The sequence below is a fragment of the Tupaia chinensis genome, unplaced genomic scaffold (genome assembly GCF_000334495.1).
Source record: "Tupaia chinensis unplaced genomic scaffold, TupChi_1.0 Scaffold000251_1, whole genome shotgun sequence".
NCBI classification, from domain to species: Eukaryota; Metazoa; Chordata; class Mammalia; order Scandentia; family Tupaiidae; genus Tupaia; species Tupaia belangeri.
This window is the reverse complement of record NW_006159731.1, coordinates 3,948,794-3,968,654: the sequence shown is the minus strand read 5'-3', so window position 1 is coordinate 3,968,654 and position 19,861 is coordinate 3,948,794. Positions and strand designations below refer to the sequence as shown.

The window sequence follows — 19,861 nt, the reverse complement described above, 5'->3', positions numbered from 1 at the left end:
GACATGGGATGGGAGGGTTCATCCAAGATAAAAACTATAAGTTGTTTTAGTTCCAGCAAGTAACAGGATAAAGGAGTAATCCCCCAGCTCCTATCAAGAGGTCAGGATGTTTAATACATGAAACAGAAAGAACCAACACGAAGAAGTTTCAAGGCTCAATGCATCAAAATACAAAACCTGCCTAGAACAGGACTAAAAGACATTTAACTTTGAAAAGAGATGAGAGAAAATGGTGTCTTGTCTTGTTTTGTTTTGATTTTAAACATGCACCACAGCAAGGACTCATATAGTTAAATATTTGGAAAATAAGAGTCTTCAGCCGAGGGATAAGGTCCTCAATCTGAAGTATTTTTTAATACTCATTTGTTTTGCCCTGAATTTTGGGTTTATCTTCCCAGTTTCTGAGTCCTTTCAAGGATGTGAAGAAATTTTTTAAAAAGTAACTTTACTCATTAAAAAAAAGGAGATTGTATTCAGTGTTGCCCTTTTATTTACAGTATTATTCTTGCTATACCTGTGTCAAAAATCCCTTTGTAGTATTTATTTAGTTAGTTACTTACTTGTTTTTAATTATCACACGTGCTCCCCTCAGAGAATGAGAGAGAGACAGAGAGAGAGAGAGAATTCCCCAATGGGATGTGGTACACCACAATCTCCTCTCTTCTATTTCTCTAGCCTGTCCAGACTTTGGCACATGGCACATGCTCACAATGTATTTTTACACCCCTAGGGTTAGGATTAGAACTGCTGTCTACCATATGGGATTCAGCTCCCTTAACCACTAGGCTAAGAGGCTGACCCCCAAAAAAGTGTTTGAGTTGTCTTAGAAAATTGTAGCAAGAGTTAAACTAAACTTCATGATACAAACATACGACAAATTTAAAAAGTGAAAACAAGCCTTATGATGGAACCATAAGAAAACAAATCTGCATCAACCAATTTAGGGCAGGAGGAGTAAATGACATTTCCACTCTGAAATTTCAGATTCTGCTGCCAGCATCATTCTTATTCAGACTAAGATGATTACAGAAGCAAATATTATCAGAGCTCCACGGTCTGGGCCTCTTATCATTTTCTCTGACACACGCAGAATAAAAAATGACTAGGAAATTTCCTTTTAAGTCTATTCGGAGATATACCTAAAGACCTTAGGTATCTCTTCTACATTTTTAAAGTTAAGGATAATCATTTTAGATGGTATAGCACCATTTAAGCAGATTTTCATCTGCTCAAGTAGAGATATCTTAGTTCTACAACTTGCTAAGTGCTTGCAAAGATTTTATATAAAAAAGTAAAAGCATCAAAGGGCCTTAATTATATATAAAAAAGTAAAAGCATCAAAGGGCCTATGTTTGAAAAATATTAATTTATCTGACTACTTTATTTTATTTCATTTTTTTGGAGAGGTTTGTTATAGGGCACGTGCACTCGCCAGAAAGAAAAAAAGCAAGCAAGGAACCACCCCCCCCAGGGAAGATGGCCACTCTGTAATCCCTTCTCTTGGTGCGTGTGTTTAAGCCATCGGGTCCAGGACTCGAACCACGGTCGACTACATAGGAGTCCAGCAACATAACCATTATGCCATCCGCTGGTGCCTCTGCCTACTATTTTAAAGCTCCACACTAGTCTGACAACTAAACTCCCCAAGAAATTTGCATTTTTAACTTTTTGAATTATAACTAGGTCCATTCTAATTTACTGAGATTCAGTCTAATCAGTAAAAGGGAAATTGATACTTAAATCTGTTTAGAGGACACTGTGGTGCGCGCGCGCGCGCGCACACACACACACACACCCTGAAAGGAGGAAAGGTCAGTGCTCTGCCTCTGGTTCCTAAAGTCTGAAGTGCTAAGTAATTTGGTAATCCTGCCTTTAGCTCTAGCTGAATCACTATCTATGATGTTGAGATGAAGGTTTTGTTTCATTCTTTAATATTTACATACCCCAAATTTTAAAATCTACCATCACCTTAAAAATAAAATGAAATAAAATGAAACGAAATAAAGAACACAGTAGTGTGGTGGTTCCCACTACACGGAGATCACTGGTGGCAAGTTACGAAGAAAGAGAACATTTACATTCTATCCTCTTAATATATTAGAAATAAAATATCACTACAGATAAATATGCCCTTAGCCTTCTCAAACAGGCATTTTGCCTACATATGGAAAAATAAAACATAAGAAAAACAAATGAAAAATGTGTTATTTTTTATGCCAAAATAAGATATGGTTGAAAAACTTTAACCAGAGGTACAGTCTCAGTAGCAAAGGCTTATAGAAGATTAGCCCAAGATGGTTTGAGGCTACAATGACTATTGGAAAGATATTTCATGCACATATACACCAAAAAATGGATTTTAAAAAATACTCATTACTTTAATGTGTTTTAGAAGCAGAGGTTTTCTTTTCTTTTTCAATTTTTTTTTTTCAAGAGATTTTTTGCTATAGGTCACGCATGCTCACCAGAGAGACAGAAAGTGAGAAATCACCTGCCTGGGGGGTTGGCCATGCCATCCCTTCTCCTCCATTCTCTTCTCGGAATTTTGGCCATGCAGGCACACGCACCAGGCACGAGTTTTAAGCCACCTCGTCCAGGACTTGAACCACGGTCGACTACACTGGAGTCTAGCATTGTAAACCATTACGTTATCTGCTAGTCCCAAAAGAAACAGGTTTTCTAATATTTGTTTTTGCCTTAACGCCATTATTACTATTTTTTCCTCAATCTACTGCTTTCTATAAGACCTACATTTTGCCAGCTGCAGAACCAGCAGCATGAATAGCTTTCATAAATAAAACTGCTAAGATTAGGAATAGTATACTGTTATCACTATTGTATTGCTATGGTTTTGAGTATTCCTATGGAATGGACCACAACTGGGTTATTCTGAGAAATCTTGTATAAAGACTCTGTCAGATTCTTTAATTAACTGAGCACTGCTGTAAACAGATAATTTGTCTTCTTTTATTAGCATTGATATTTCAAAAGTCTACACATTAAATTGATGGATTTGAAAATATCTGGATCCTAGAGCTTAAGGAGTTTAAGTTTAATTTTATCAATCTGGTTATCTATGATGATCTAGAAATTGATATATTTATTTGAGGCTTTTTCTAGTTACTTTAACTTTTTTTAAGCTATAGGCTTTAGGTAAGCCTATTTAAAATAACTCTTTGGGGTCAGCAGGTAGCGTGGTGGTTAAGGACACTGGACTCCCACATGGCCAACCACGGTTTGAGTCTCAGACCTGGTGGCTTGCTTTGTCACTTTCCCTCTCTCGCTCTCTCTCACTCTGTCCCTCTCTGCTCAAATTAAAATAAATAAAGTGAAATAAAATAATTCTTTTAAAAAAGTGTTATTTGTTAAAATAAATAAAATAAAATAAAATAACTTTTCACTGAGAACAATCCGAGAAAGGACTGACTGTAAGTCCCCCACAAAACATACCTCCAACAATTTTTAACCTGGCATGGTTTAGAGTACTTTTTAAATGTCAAAAGGTATAGAATATGTCAATGGTTTTACTGCTTTATAACTGACATATATTAATAAACTATACATATTTAACATGTATAATTTGGCAAGTTTCAACACGTGTATATGCATCACAAAACCATTGCCCCAATTGAGATAATAAGCATATCCATCGCCTCAAAAGTCTTCTCATAACTCTTTTAATCCCTCACATTCAGCTCTACTTCTGTCTCCTTTCTCACAACCACATACAATCACTGCTGTCACTAAGTATTAGTTCATATTTTTTAAAATTCTATATAACCGAGATACTAACTTATACTAGTATGAGAACACCATTTTTTCTAGCTTCTTTCACTTTGCATAATTATTCCATGTTGTTGCATGTGTCTTAAATAATTCATTCTTATCACTGAATAGTATTCTATTACATGGATGTACTACAATTCTTTTAATCCATTAATCAACTGATGACATTTAAGTTGTTTCAGCCTTGTGATATTACAAATAAAGTTGCTAGAAACACTGGTGTATAGAATTTTGTGTAAACATAAGTTTCCATGTCTCCTAAAAGTAGAACAGCTTGACTGTAAGATTAGTATACTTGACCTTTTTCAGAGACTGTCAAGTATTTTCCGAAGTGTCTGCACCATTTTACCCTTCTACTGGCAGGATATGAAAGTTACAGGTCTGCATCCTTGTCAACACTTGATATGGTCAGACTTTTTAATCTGAGATATTTTAAAAGATATATAGTAGTTTTAATTTTTTTCCTATTTATTAATGACATGAGTATCTTTGTGCTTATTTACTATCTTTGTTATCTTCTTTGATGAGGTATTTAAATATTTTGTCCATTTCTTAATTATACTTTTGTTTTGAATTATTGAATTTTGTGTGTCCTTTATATATTTTGAATACTAGTTCTTTATCATGGTTTGCAAATAATGTTTTTCCAGTTTATACTTGTCTTTTATTTTCTTAACAGTGTTTTTCAAAAAGCATAAGTCTTTATTATAAAATCTAAATTTACCAATTTTCCTTTTATGGATAATGCTTTGGTGTCTAAGTAAGAAATCTCTGCCTAACAGAAGTCATAAATACTTTCTCATGTTTTCTGGTATAAGTACTATAGTTTTAGGTTTTAAATTTAGGTCTAGTATCCATTTTGATTTACTTTTGCACATGGTTACAGAACTTTTAAGTCTTGTTTAATGTGTTATTATTTTTATTTATTTGCAATTAATGTCTAATTTTCTGGATTTCAGTCAGGAAACACATTATACATGGTCACTTGAGTAAAAAACTTTTATGTATATTTTCAAAAGAACATTTCCTATTTCAGTCTAATATATACTTATCAATTAGATTGTTAACTGGCTATTTAAATCACGTATACACTATACATATACAATATATACATAATAGTGTGTGTGTGTGTGTGTGTGTGTGTGTGTATATATATATATATATATTTGATCAGAGAGTACATAAATTACCACAAAGACAGAAAGAGAAGGAGAGGGAGAAAACAATCCCTAGTGGGGCATGGTAACATTGGAATCTCTCTTCTATAATTCAATTCTATAGAGATTTTGGACATGCACAAACATGTGCCTAACATGCTTTTTATTTTTAAGAACTATTTAATTTTATTAATCATTATTTTTTTCTTCTTTCTTTTTTTTTCCTTTTTTTAAAAAAAAATTGACCAGAGAAAGGAGAGAGAAAGTGAGAAAGAAAGCTGCTAGGTCTGGAACTCAAACCTCAGTCGGCCATGTGGAAGCCCAGTGCCTCAACCAACATGCCACCTGATGGCCCCAACCCAGCATGTTTTTAAGCTGCTGGGATCAGAAGTCAAACCACAAAGGTAGAGCATTGATGGGATGGGGAGGTGTGGTGTTATCTGTTAAAGATATTTTGATCAACGGGTCTGGGGAGAAATGTGCACATATCGAATTGGTCTCATTGTAAGTCAAACAATATGATTGAAAGTATATACAAAAAACAAATAATAAATAATGTGAAAAAAAAAAAAGAAGTCAAACCACATGATCAGCTATGTGGTTTTAAAATCCCTTTATCTCCAGATTGTTGGTCTGGTGTAAAATATTTTACAGGCTTTATTTCATCTGTTGTCTTCTAAAAAAAAAAAAAGTAGGGGCTTAAGTCTACTAATTATGGATCCATTGACTTTTTTACATTTCTCTTAGTTTCAGTTTTATAAAGTATAGAATCACATAAATATGTAAAGCTTCATGATTACTTCGTTATCTCAATATTGCAATATGAAATGTCTTTTTTTTATTCTACTTAATGGTTTTGCTTTGAATTTCATTTTCTCTGATATTAACATTACTCTAAGAACTTTCTTTTCAACTGTCTTTTTTTAGGGTATCTTTTCTATTCCTTTAGTTTTACTGTTCTGCATCCTTTTGTTGTAGAAGTATCACTCATCATCAGATATAGGTGAATGTTATAAGTATTATTTTTATGTTACCCATATCATAAAAGGGGAATTTAATCTATTATATTTATTGTGATTACTGACATATATACTTGAGATGTTTTCTATTTTTCATGACTTTTTTTTCTTTCTTGTTTAAGTTTTGCCAAATTTATCAAATATTCTTTGCTCTTTCTCTTCACGATATATTTCCTTTACTCAAACAATTTCATTGTTTTAAAAAAAATCTGATGGGGGACTAACAGTTGGCATAATGGCTATGTCGCTGGACTCCCATGCAGTCAATTGCGATTCAAGTCCCGGACCGGTGGCTTAATCTCACGCCAGGCACATGAGCGTGCATGCCCAAGATTCCAAGAGGAGAATGGAGAAGGGATTGGAGCTTGGTTCCTCTGGGGGTGATTTCTCGCTTTCTGTCTCTCTGTCTTTCTAGTGAGCATACACACCCTATGGCAAAAACCCCTCAAAAAAAAAAAAATTCTGATGGAAAAAGATTCACAAAATACAAAGTAAAAATGGACTGGGCTGTCTGAAAAGCCATGATGTACTTTAATGATTTAATATGCAAAAATGCATCAATAATTGATCCTAATGAACTCTTACTTCATTCCCTAAGATAATTCACTACATGTGCTGAATATGTAAAGTTTCAGAACTTTCTTAAAAATTAATTTATGAATATATCATTCTACTTTTATTGCTGTCATATTTACTCTAGTATGTTTTCTTTTTTCACATAAGGAAGCATTTATTTGAGGTTTAATATAAAATACAAATAAAATTTGTATAAACATAAATTCCTCATTTAGTCATAACAGAGATAGCAAAGGACAAAGTAAAAACAAAGAAAACTAATTGGTGGCTATATACAGCTGGACACAGTTGTGTCTTGTACACTATAAAGTCTTTTACAAAATAATCATCTTAGATCATCTCAGACTGACAGAAGCCCAGTCTTCAATGTTATCTGCAAGATGGGTTACTTTAACATGTCCTCCAGTTTTCTCCAATGTCCTCCTTTAGTATGGCTGTTAATTGTTTTGGTGATTGCCATCCCCTCAAAATGCCTTGCCATAAGTACTCTGTTGGCCACTGTAGTCTGCATATCTCTATCCATATCCGTGGTTCCCACAGTTATACCCAATATAATCGGATCCACTATAGCCACTATAGTTATGATTGCTACCATTGGTACTACTGTAATTGACATATCCTTGACCGCAATAGTTACTAAATCCTTGGTTCCAGTTCTGGCCCTGTCCTGGCCACGACCCTAGTACCACCTCTTCCACCAGCTGCAGCACCTCTTCCTCCTTTTTGTTGTTGTTGCTGTTGCTATATACCTCTTTGGGTTGTGCAACCTTGATTTCAACTTTCCAGCACCAATTTGATGGTATCTCTTTCTCACAATTTCTTTGCTGGCTCTTCATCTGTACATGTGATAAAACGAAATCCTCTTTAATTTGTTTTTGTATCCATGGGAAGTTCAATGTTTCCAATCTCTCCAAAGGCTCCAAAATATTATTTGATATATTCTTCGTATCTGGGCTGGGTCCACCCACAAAAACCTTTCTGGGAGGTCCTTCCGGCCTTTTGGGGTCTATGAACTTGCCATCCAGTTTGTGTTCTAAAACCTTATCAAAACTAGCAGCAACTTTGAAAAGCACAAATCCAATCCCCTTGATTATGCAGTCTACAACTTCCCCAAATCAAGATAAATATTTCTTGCTTGTATCCCAGCGCAAGCCTCCAATACCCACGTCACGTCATTCCAGATTTACGCAGCTGCTCATCTTGGATCCTTCCGCGAATTCCTTTATGATGCTGTACTTGTTCACTTTCCTCCACCATAGTGCGGAGGGACTGTCAGCCGCGGGGTGCTGGCGCACCATTCGGCTCTTGGTAGCAGCAGTGGCAGAGTGTTGCATGGAACTGGATTTAAAACGGTGGCAGAAGAGCTACCACTAACGTCATTTTATTTTTCTTTGAGTTTTTGTTTTTGCTATAGGGCACATGCGCTTGCCAAAGAGACAGAGACAGGAAGCAAAAAATCACTCCCCAGAGGGTATGGGGACACCGTAATTCCCTCGCTCTCAGGCTCCTCTCAGGACTTTGGGCACGCACATACACACCTGCACCAGGTGTAAGTTTCAAACCGCTGGGTCCAGGACTTGAACCACGGTTGACTACATGGGAGTCCAGCAATGTAACCATCATGCCATCTGCTGGTCCCGCTACCCCTAATGTCTTTAAGACACATTTCTACATTTCAATTTTTCTTTTGTTGATTATATTCTATGTCCTAAATAAAAAAGAACACAATATACTTTCATGCTTCTTCCTCTTTACCTGTTCCTGTCATCTCTCATGTAGACAGAAATAATGCACATGCCTAAAATTATAATTAATGATAGATTTTTTCGGGAACCAGCAGTTAGCATACCGGCTATGTCGCTGGACTCCCACGTAGTCAGCCGTGGTTCGCGTCCCGGACCTGGTGGCTTAAAAACTCACGCCGGGCGCGTGTGCGTGCGTGCCCAAGATCCCGAGAGGAGAATGAAGGAGAAGGGATTTAACCATCATGCCATCTGCTGGTCCCGCTACCCCTAATGTCTTTAAGACACATTTCTACATTTCAATTTTTCTTTTGTTGATTATATTCTATGTCCTAAATAAAAAAGAACACAATATACTTTCATGCTTCTTCCTCTTTACCTGTTCCTGTCATCTCTCATGTAGACAGAAATAATGCACATGCCTAAAATTATAATTAATGATAGATTTTTTCGGGAACCAGCAGTTAGCATACCGGCTATGTCGCTGGACTCCCACGTAGTCAGCCGTGGTTCGCGTCCCGGACCTGGTGGCTTAAAAACTCACGCCGGGCGCGTGTGCGTGCGTGCCCAAGATCCCGAGAGGAGAATGAAGGAGAAGGGATTGCGTTGTGGCCATGCCCCCTGGGGGGGTGATTTCTTGCTTTCTGTCTCTATGTCTCTCTCTGGCGAGTGCACGCGCCCTATAACAAAAACCTCTCCAAAAAAAGGAAAAAAAATGAAAATGATAGATTTTTTCTTCACAATATTTCTAAGTATGATCTTTTATTAATTATACTTGGCACTCAGTGGGCTCGTTAAATCTGAATAAAACTTTTTCATATTTATGGCATCTTTATTATTACTTTGATAATATTAAGCCTCTCCAGTTTCTCTTTTCTCTCTCCTTTTAGAGTTTTAGTAACTTCTGTAACTATTCCCTATGTCTCCATTTTTTTCACTCACACTTCCCAAGTATCCCTTTTGTACTTCATTCGGAATACATTTCCCAGTTCAATCTGTAGTTGTGTCAGTGAAAATTTTCATTTTAAATTTTAAAGTAATATTATAAATTCCTAAATTCTATGTTTGATTCTTTTGCATGAGTATAAAACTTTTTGGCTTATTATTTTATGTGCGCAAAAGGATGTGTGCATTTGACAGAGAAACAGAGGGAGAAGAGACAGCAGCCCTCACAATCCCTTTTCCTCCATCTCTCCCATCTTTGGGGACTTAGGATAAGCATACACATGTGTGTTCCTCAAGCCCTGGGTCCAGGACTTGAAACATGGGATCAACCACGTGAAAACATACTGCCTTAACCGCCAGGCAAGTACAAAAGCTTTCTACCATACATCTCCCTGAGTATCTTCTTCTGATCACATCATTACCTCTAGGTTCTCCAATATATTTTCTTCTAACTTTTGATTGGTCATCTTTCTCTCATGGTATTGACTTTCTTAATACTATAGTCTTAATATGACCATAAATGCCATAATTATATGCTTACCTTTTGTTTCAGGATCTCAGTTTGCCAGATTTTTGTTTACCATTGCCTGTTTCCAATGATTAATGGGGACAGACAAGTGGCTTGTCTCTTCTGTGGGGGCTTTCTAAACCCACCTGGCATTCAGTGCATTACGGAGGCACTGCCCTATCTCTCTGGGTCTAGCACCTACATTCATGGATTTAGTTTGTGGGTAAACACAGCTGCTATCCACTACTTAACACAAGGAGGAAAGAAAAATAAAGGCACAGTTCCAAATGCAGAGCTCCAATTAATAACTCTGATGAGCTCTTTGATTAATAATCCTGATGAATTCCCCTAGAACTTCTATTTTATCTTTCCATCGTACCTCAAGCTTTGTCTTGCTTTCCTATCTTATAGATTTAAATTTATCTTTGTTATAGATTAGTTATTGTTTGTTAGTTTAGTTTGTTTTCTGATTTTTTTTTTAACATACCATGAGATTTTAGCCAGAGAGGAAAAACAGGCACATATAAAAACAGGAAAATCAACTTTCAATTCAATCATGCAAATTGCTTATATTTAAGGACTTACTTGTATTTAAAAAAATACTAATCGTATATAATAAATTCTTCACATTCCCTCTCACAATGATGCCATAAATATCAGTGAATTTCAAGATTAAAATGAATTTCAAGCATCTTCAAAAGAATCTTTTGACAATACCTAGGACCATAAGAAATTAAAACCAACAAATTTGTGATGCTTCAAAACAACTCAACGCTGATCTATATTTTCAGCTTCAGAAATTCAGATATCAACCTGATCTGGTTAAGTGATGAACAGCCAAAAACATCCAACCTCTTGAACAGCTGTTAAGTTGCTATTTTAATGATAGAAATTTAGTGAAGTTTAATATTTTCTGAGAACTTCCAATAATTATTATGGCCAATATAATTTTCTCTCCAAAACAAAAGAGATGGGCTCAGAGGATCTTGTACATGTGTGTATATACACATGTGCACATGTGTCACAGACTAGAGACTGTACTGACAGGGCCAAACATGTAGGTAGCATTTATTAAATATTAATAAAATAAATTAAGAACAAAAATAAAGCAACATTGTTCTTCTGAAGGATCTAAATATCTCTCGAATCTTGAGGCATAATTTAGCAAATTTTCATCCAGTTTAATATTGCTGATATAGTTTATTTAAAATATAGTGAACCCTTAAGATTATGGTATGTTTTTCCATGCTGCATAGCTCTCCAATTTTACTGTATCTATAAACCAAACCCACTGTTACCTCCATAACTTTAATTCTACCTGATCCTTTTCTTAGAGACGCTTTCCCTCTATGGAGTCTCTTTGTCCTTCTACATGGTTCTCTGTTTATATCTTGTACTCAATCTTGCTATAGAATTTACCACACCAGATAACAGTATTTCTCAAAGAAAACAACACACTGATAGAAACTGCTATTATATTATATGCACATTATATTTATTATATATGTACATTATATGTATGTATACACTGCTTCAAACTATACACAAAAATAACTTTGAGGTTTACCCGAATTATCTATTGGACCAATAAATAAATAAATAAGTGAGAAAGGATGAAAAAAAATAAAACAAGCAATGCTATAGAATCTTGTACAGTGGTTAGAGTCGGGCTCTATGATTTACAGGGGTCAAAGCAAGGCAGATTCTATGACTTTCAAGATAAAAATAAACAAGTTGTGTGATACTCTAACAAGAGAATAGTTATTGGTATCTTCTGCTTCTAGAAAGAAAGCAGACTTGCAAAGTTAAGGGAAGGGCCTTGCCCCAAGTCCTATGGCTTGTTTTGTTAGATAAAAATACTAGTCTCTTTACATTCAGTGCTATTGCTGTAATGCCAAACCAAAACCAAATACACAATGATTAGTTGCTATGATGGCAACTCCTGGGAGAGACAGAAATATGCACTCCCTTACTTCCTTGTGAAGGATAGGAAGTTAAGGTGAGAACCCAACATAAATGTTCTGTGAGGAAGTTTGGCAGAGTCGGAAGATATGAAATGAACTGATACCCCTAAAGAGGAAACAGCAGCGTAGCAGCAACTTTCAAGGGCACGTGAGACCCCAATTATGGGAGGAGAGAGGAGAGTCAGAAGGCCAGGAAACTAGTTTCTGGAACATTCTATATGTATATAAAGCCTTAGAAGAAGTAGACTGTTAAATGCTATATTAGACTATGACTGGAAAGATAAATTTTTAAAAATTCCTAGGGCACTTTTCCAGAAGAAAACAAAAATTAAAGTCAGGTCTACATCAGCCAGTAACTGACTTCTGGGTCCCTAGATTCATTTATTTGGCTCTGCTGACTGTTTGGCTCAGTTTTCCCTTAGCAAGTGTAAAAAACGCTTGAACACCACCACCCTGGGATCCTGTTCAACCAATTCAGATAGCTGTGGCCTTTTAACTCTCATCCAAGTGACTTGGCTTTATACCAATATCATTTCCCTTAGTATAGCCTAAGCTTAAGTGAGAAAGTACACAGCTCAGGGAGCCAGGAGTTAACTGGCTGTTCCCATTCCAGAAAGGCCTGGTTCTTCTCCTAGATAAGGAAACAATACTATATCAAGAAGTTTCAATCATTTAATACTGCACATCACACTAGATCCATGACTATAAAAAGAGAATTAGTGGAAATCCTATCGTCTATTCTTAAAGTATCTCTCTTGAGAAAAGCATTAGGCAATTTAACTTTTCCAATCTAATCCCTTGGGAAATAAATAGAGGTGATTTACTAAAAGTTACATTTTTACAGATAAGAAAACAAGAAGTTCAAATGCAGAGTGGCAGAGTATCTTCAGACTACATTCTATTTGTGAAGTCGAATTTCTTCTAATTATACAACCAAAATAAAATATACATATTTACTTATATGTAGCTGCCTGTAATTTACTTAGTGTGACCATAAGACATTCTGTGGACATGGTCATGCCCAAACCCTCCTGTGCTGTCATTTTCCTTTATCTTAAACATGGCTTCTTACTATTTTTCCACAGACATCATATCTGAAGATGTTTTTTTGAAAAGTGAGCTCCTCTCTCCTATGCCAATGAGAAATTTCTAGAACTCCACCTGTCCCCAAAGCAATGTGATCGTAACCGTCTACGCACGCCTGAGTGCCGACACTATTTCTCCAACTCACAACCAGTATATTGGTTTATGTTCTCTTTACTCCTCCTGTTTCTGCCGTGTAGCATGACTCTCAGAGCATGTGATTATATTAAATTCATAAATACTTGGCTGTATTTTTTTAAATGATAAGTGGTAGCAGACATATAAAGAGGATAATGCAGAATGTACATAGGCCTAAGAAAAAAGCATACTATAAACCTGAGGAGATAAACTTTCCTCTAAAGTAAGTTTTAATAAAGGAGGTTCTAAAGGAAGAAAGCTTTGTTTTGGTGAAAAATATTAAGTAGCCTAGGTATGAAAGGCAGAAATGAACAAAAATAGGCTGTAGTGCCCCCTGATTTGCCTGTCAAGAATTTCACCCTGTACTGTTTCGAGAGAAATTGAGAAATGCAAATAACCTGGACGGATTAATAGCATCCAAAGAGAACTAACAGGATACAAACAAACAGCACCTTTTGCTATGAGAAGGCAGATTCCTCCAGGCAAACAAAGAAACAGGACAGAGTCAACATCTGTTTCATATAACAGCTTGGCTGCTGAAAGAAGCAACCTTTAAAAAAATGGTTTAGCTGACAATCCTCAAAAACCATTCAATCGTTCATGCACAGGCTGAAGTAAATAGGTAAATGAACATAACTTGCACTTTTCACACCACCTTCACTGTCTTCTAAAAAAGAAATGCTATCTTTTCTTTAGAAAAGAATAGAAAAAAATATAAAGTACAAGTAAAAAACCTTAGTGAACTTTTTCCTTTTGATTGACAACTAGCAGCAATAAATACTGAAGCATGAAAGATGACTGACTGCTTTTCGGCTTTCCTTTGCCTTTCCCAATGTCAACTGTAACAAGACCACCAAAGAGTTTAACTTAGTGGGGATGGTGGCCAGGATGAAGGTGAGGATGGGGGTTGGGGAGACAATTCAGACATACCTCATTAGAATATTAAAGGAAGAAAACAAGTCATTTGACAAAACCAATCATGGTTCTGCAATTCAGTTAAAGGTAATTGTGATGTCTGGAACCTTATCAATAAATGATCATAAGCCAAACATGTTAGAAATGAAATATTCATCTCTGGGTTCTATCAGTTCACATACAAAATTTCAAAATCAAGACAAGAACATCCATGAATGCATAAAAATCTATATAGTTAAGGACCGGAAACTTCTAAAATGAAAAATGATGAGTACTTGTGTGTCACTGCAGTGGGGATGAAAGCTTTCAAATCAGCTAAACGCCAGACACTTTCCTTACCTTAGTAAAGTGATTAAAGTATATAAACCAAATATACAATGAAAGCAATTAAAAGGTAATGATAAGAGAGATTTTTCATGTAAATTGAAAACAGAGGAAAGGTGATAAAATGGAGACAAAAACATTTCCTATTAACTCACGTGGACTGCCAAAACCATGCTAGAGTAGCTACTTTTTTTTTTTTTTTTTTGAGAGATTTTCACTGTAGGGCGCGTGCGCTCGCCAGACAGACAGAGAGAGACATAGAGACAGAAAGCGAGAAATCACCCCCCAGGGGGGATGGTCACGCTGCAATCCCTTCTCCTCCATTCTCCTCTCGGGATCCTGGGCATGCACGCACATGCGCCCGGCGTGAGTTTTAAGCCACCGGGTCCGGGACACGAACCGCGGTTGACTACGTGGGAGTCCAGCGACATAGCCATTACGCTAATTGCTGGTTCCCTAGAGTAGCTAATTAAAGGACACCAATGAGGTTCCTTCCCAGTGGCAGCCCAGTTCAAACAATTATAACACGATGAGGTAAAACGGTAGCAAGGCATGACCACAAAGTGAAAATGAAAGAATGTAATTTGTGTTATTTTTTTAAGAACTTAGCATTTCTCAAGGGTACCTTTTTGAAGGGTGAGAGTAAAATTGTATCTTCTATAGTATTAGTTATGGGCCAGGTAAACTTTAAGTACCTGGCCTGCATTAACTAATAATAGTCTTCACAAGAATTATATGACATAGGAACTATTATTACTACATTTTTTACAGGTAAGAAACAGAGATATAGAACTTGCCTAGAATCACACAGACTGACTGGGCTTTGAAATACATCACTAGGAGGAAAAAAAAAAATCCTTTGAATGATTCTATTCAGAATCTCTGCCAGGTGTCTTGATAAAAGAGCAAAGTTCTATGTGTTACATATATTTTTCAACACACATATAATATATACACACAGACATCTAACAGTTTTGTGACAAAGATAATTTATTAATATTCTCCAAAAACAACTTTTTAAAATTTAACTCTATTACTTATTGTTATCTCATTCCATACCATTTTTTTCTTGCTAGAGAAGAAGTTCATTTGTTTCTCTATTTTGAAGTGAAAAACTTAAAGTTGGGAAGAAGAGTGGACTATCTTAGAACTAACTGAAAGGGGTAGAAGGATGTTAGCACGGAGGAATAGGCCATGCTATTCTCTTGAATTAACCCCAGAATAAGCAGAATTGCATGGGCATTCCTCACTGAGACATCATCACTCTCCTGGTTCTCACCAACTATGTTCTTGAGTTTTCCCCTCAAGTTCAGAATCTGTCCTTAGGCTGACAATCTGATTGACCTCTGAAAACCTGTCCTGGGAACAACTCTCTAGAGAACAGAGGATTTTTTAATCTTCACACACTGATCCTAAAACACTCAACTTTTTTTCCTCAAACTTAGAACTTATTAAGCAAATCCCTCTCAGACAACTGGATTTCAGTAGGTCATACCTCTTCCTAAATGCCACACATGTTATATTGGGATGATCCTCTTATTACCTAGAAAATATGTTAAATATTGGGAAAGCTACACTTTCTTCATATGTGTTAGCCTAGTTTTTCATGTGTCCTGGGGTGAGACATAACTTATGATTATTAGTATTTCCAGTCTCAAAAAAATACTCAAGTAAATGAATTAGTAAATGTACCACCAAGGATTCACTCTCTCCACTGCTTGCTTCTGAGCATCCAACACAGGGCTACACAACTAGATTCTATTCACAAAGTCACCTTTTCTCTTCTTTTTTTTTTGGAGAGGTTTTTGCTATGGGGCGCATGTGCTAGCCAGACAGAGAGAGACATAGAGACAGAAAGTGAGAAATCACCCCCCCAGGGGGGATGATCACACCGCAATCCCTTCTCCTCCATTCTCCTCTCGGGATCTTGGGCACGCACACACACGCACCCGGCATGAGTTTTAAGCCAATGGGTCCGGGACGCGAACCGCGGTCGACTACATGGGAGTCCAGCGACATAGCCATTACACTAACTACTGGTCCCCCTAATTCCATGGATTTTCACAACATATTCTCTGACTTTAATATATCCATAAGTAACACATGACTGTCATTGAGAAACAATCTTTTTTTTCTTTTTTGAGAGGTTTTTCCTATAGGGCATGTGTACTCGCCAGAAAGACAGAGAGACAGAGACATAGAAAGCAAGAAATCACCCCCCAGGGGGGATGGTCACGCCGCAATCCCTTCTCCTCCATTCTCCTCTTGGGATCTTAGGCATGCATGCACATGCGCCCAGTGTGAGTTTAAGCCACCAGGTCCGGGACTCAAACCGCAGTCGACTACATGGGAGTTCAGTGACATAGCCATTACACTAACTGCTGGTCCCAAGAAACAATCTTAATATTACCACAAAGTAATATTAAAATATTCAACAAAGAGAACACAGTCTTTTAAAAATGTTGTATAGGAAATGTTTATGTTTCATGATTTTTAAAGTTGAAATGACAAAACCAAATGTCTTAAAGGAAAATCAATTTATCAATCAAGGTTGTTTTTAAACATTAACGCTATAAAAGTCAAAAGTAGCTATAAAAAGGCTGAGAGAACACCTGTCTGAGAACACCATGGCCTGAAAACAGACACCTAAGAGATGAGCCAATACTTTATTAGATAAAAGTAAAAAGGGTACCAAACATGATTAAAATGACATAAATAGATCACAGAATTACCTTAAAGGAGAACAAAACAAAACAAAACAAAACAGGGTAGGTCCATATCACAAAATGACTAAAGAGATGAAAGAGAACTTTCTTCTAAGTCATTAAGCTCACTGATATTATACTAAACTCCAGAGCACTTACCATTTTCCTATGTCATTAGAGAACTGAGTAGGCTGAATCAGCTGATTTCTTTGTTAATCTATTTACATGGGTTAAGACCCTGACTGACATAAAACACAACCAAAAAATGCCAGACAGAGAGTATGATGAAAGACTGAGTGATGTATGGTTTGAGGTACAGCCTATCTAATAAATGTGCATGGCTAGCAAAGATCCCACTGGCAAAGATTTATTATTGGGACAAATGCATTATAAAAAGATCTAATACAATAAAACTTGCACCACAAATACAAACTGCTCTAAAATACAGTTCTTGGCCCTGTATACTTTATCATTCAGTGACTATATTAAAAGTCATATGTTTCTTTCCAAAATAAATTTCTTCAATGACTAAAACCAGTAAGAAAAGAGACTGTCACTAGTAGTAGTTTTTCAGTTCATAAAAAATAAAGCAAAGAAACCAGTTAGTAAAGAGACTGTCACTAGTAGTACAGTTTTTCAGTTCATAAAAAATAAAGCAAAGTTTGTATTACTTAAAATTCCTTGACAACTTTTAAAACATGTAAAGAGAAAAAAATATTTCTAGGAGAAACATTATTATGAGAAAAGGTAAAAATTAATCACCTAACTAGAATAAATTATCATGTTTTAATGATCTATAGTACATTAACACCAAATTAGTACAAGTTAAGGTCAGACATAGAAATAATTTTAAATGCTATACCTCCAAGTTCTTTTACATTCAAGATGGCATTCTGGAATGGCACTGCTTTTATACTAAAACCTAAAATTAAAAACAAACACATAAAACAAGAATTAGCAACTTAATTTTTAAATTAAACACTTAAATGTTCAAATTCTCTTTTTATTTTTAAGAAGTTTTTGCCTTAGAGCATGTGCACTCGTGAGGAGAGAGAAGGAAAAAGAGAGAGAGAGAGAGAGACAGACAGTGAGATAGAAAGTGAGAAATCAACCACCAAGAGGGATACTCACACTGCAATCCCTTCTCCTCCATTCTCCTCCCAGGATCTTGGATGCACACATACCTGGCATAAGTTTCAAACCACCAGGTCCAGCACTCAAACTCTGGTCGGCCATGTGGGAGTCCACCAACCTAACTGCTACACCATCTGCTGGCCCCTCAAATTCTCTTTTTAAGGCAGATTAAGATTTTTTTTTAAGAGAAATTTTTGCTACATGGAGCATGTGCTCTCCAGAGAAACAGAAACAGACAGACAAAAAGCGTGAAATCACCCCACTCCCGGGGACTGGGGGATGGCCACGCCGCAACTCCTTCTCCATTCTCTTCTCAGGATTTTGGACACACATGCACACACAACTAGCATGACTTTTAAGCCACTGGTTCTGGAACTTGAACTGCAGTCGATAATGTGGGAGTCCAGAGACGAAACCATTACACCATCTGCTGGTCACAAGATTTCCTTTTAAGAATTATTTTATTTCATTGTTGGGGGATGGCCACGCCGCAATTCCTTCTCCATTCTCTTCTCAGGATTTTGGACACACATGCACACACAACTAGCATGACTTTTAAGCCACTGGTTCTGGAACTTGAACTGCAGTCGATAATGTGGGAGTCCAGAGACGAAACCATTACACCATCTGCTGGTCACAAGATTTCCTTTTAAGAATTATTTTATTTCATTTTATACATTGTTATTACTGGTTGATTGATTGATTGAAGTTGACCAGAGAGAAAGAGCAGGGAAGTGAGAAAGCAAGCGCAGTCAGCCATGTGGGAGTCTAGCCACCTTAACCACCACTCCACCTGCCAGCCCAAGATTTACTTTTCATAGCTCTTATTTATACTGACACACTTATAACCCAATTACGTTCTACCATTTTTCAAATCAGTTACATATTACAGTAAAATATAATACTATCACCTTTACTTCAAAATGCTGCCTTATTTTAAAATTTAATATGTAATGTCACTGGGCACTTTCACCCATTGTAAGACAGACATTTGGAAGTCTAGAAAAATTTTCCCCCAAAAAATTAAACCTATAAGGACTTCTGCATGTAATTCCTAAAGTTAATGTCTTACAATTTTTCTCACATATAACTCACCAACTCTAAAGATTAAGGTGTTTAAAGAATAACCCTTTTATGTAAGAATCATGCAGTATTATATCAATGTTTTCTTCTCAGGACATGGTTATTATGCCATAAATATGAAAGGACTTCAAAAGTCTGTGTAAAAATAGCATCAAAGTACAAGTTTATTTTGGGGCAAAAAAATTTTGAAACTCATGGATAGATTCTCATAATTTTTGTAATTTTCCATAAACCTTCTGAAGACAACTCCCTATACGTTTTTCTTAACAGTACAATCATAATTATCCATTCATGAATGGGCAACCATTTTATAGTGCATGTAATAAAAAATCTGTATTATAAAAAATACTTTCAGAGGTTATAGTTCTATGATTAATGATGTATTTAGGACTAACTACTACCATTTAAGTCAATTAATTCTGTTGCAACATATGTGAGTTCCATGTACCCATACACACATGTGCAAATATATACACTGAATATGTCAGAAAGGAACCTCAACAACCTGAAACTATTGGTCATCAGAATGTGAAAATACATCATAACTTTTCCAATGACCCAACAGTTAAATTTATTTCATTCATTACAAAATTTTGATATATATTTGTATCACTTTTTAAATTAAAATTCCCACTAATTCTTTTTAAAGGGTTTTGCCATAGATTGTGTGCACTCGCAGGAGAGACAGAGAGAGACAGTGGAAGGGAAAGTGAACTATAACCTCCCAGAAGGGATGGCCATACCACAATCCCTACTCCTACATTCTCCTCTCAGAATTTTGG

At 36.2% G+C, this 19,861-nt stretch overlaps 1 protein-coding gene across 3 annotated transcripts in view; it reads right to left on the bottom strand.

Moving 5' to 3' along the window:
* ARL15 (ARF like GTPase 15) overlaps positions 1-19,861 on the bottom strand; it is a 494,530-nt gene that overhangs the window by 285,181 nt on the left and 189,488 nt on the right. For all 3 annotated transcript variants that reach the window (XM_006149015.3, XM_006149014.3, XM_027772066.1), the window contains exon 3: positions 17,725-17,784. In XM_006149015.3, coding sequence (XP_006149077.1) covers positions 17,725-17,784 — 60 coding nt within the window. The remainder of the gene's footprint in view (positions 1-17,724; positions 17,785-19,861) is intronic.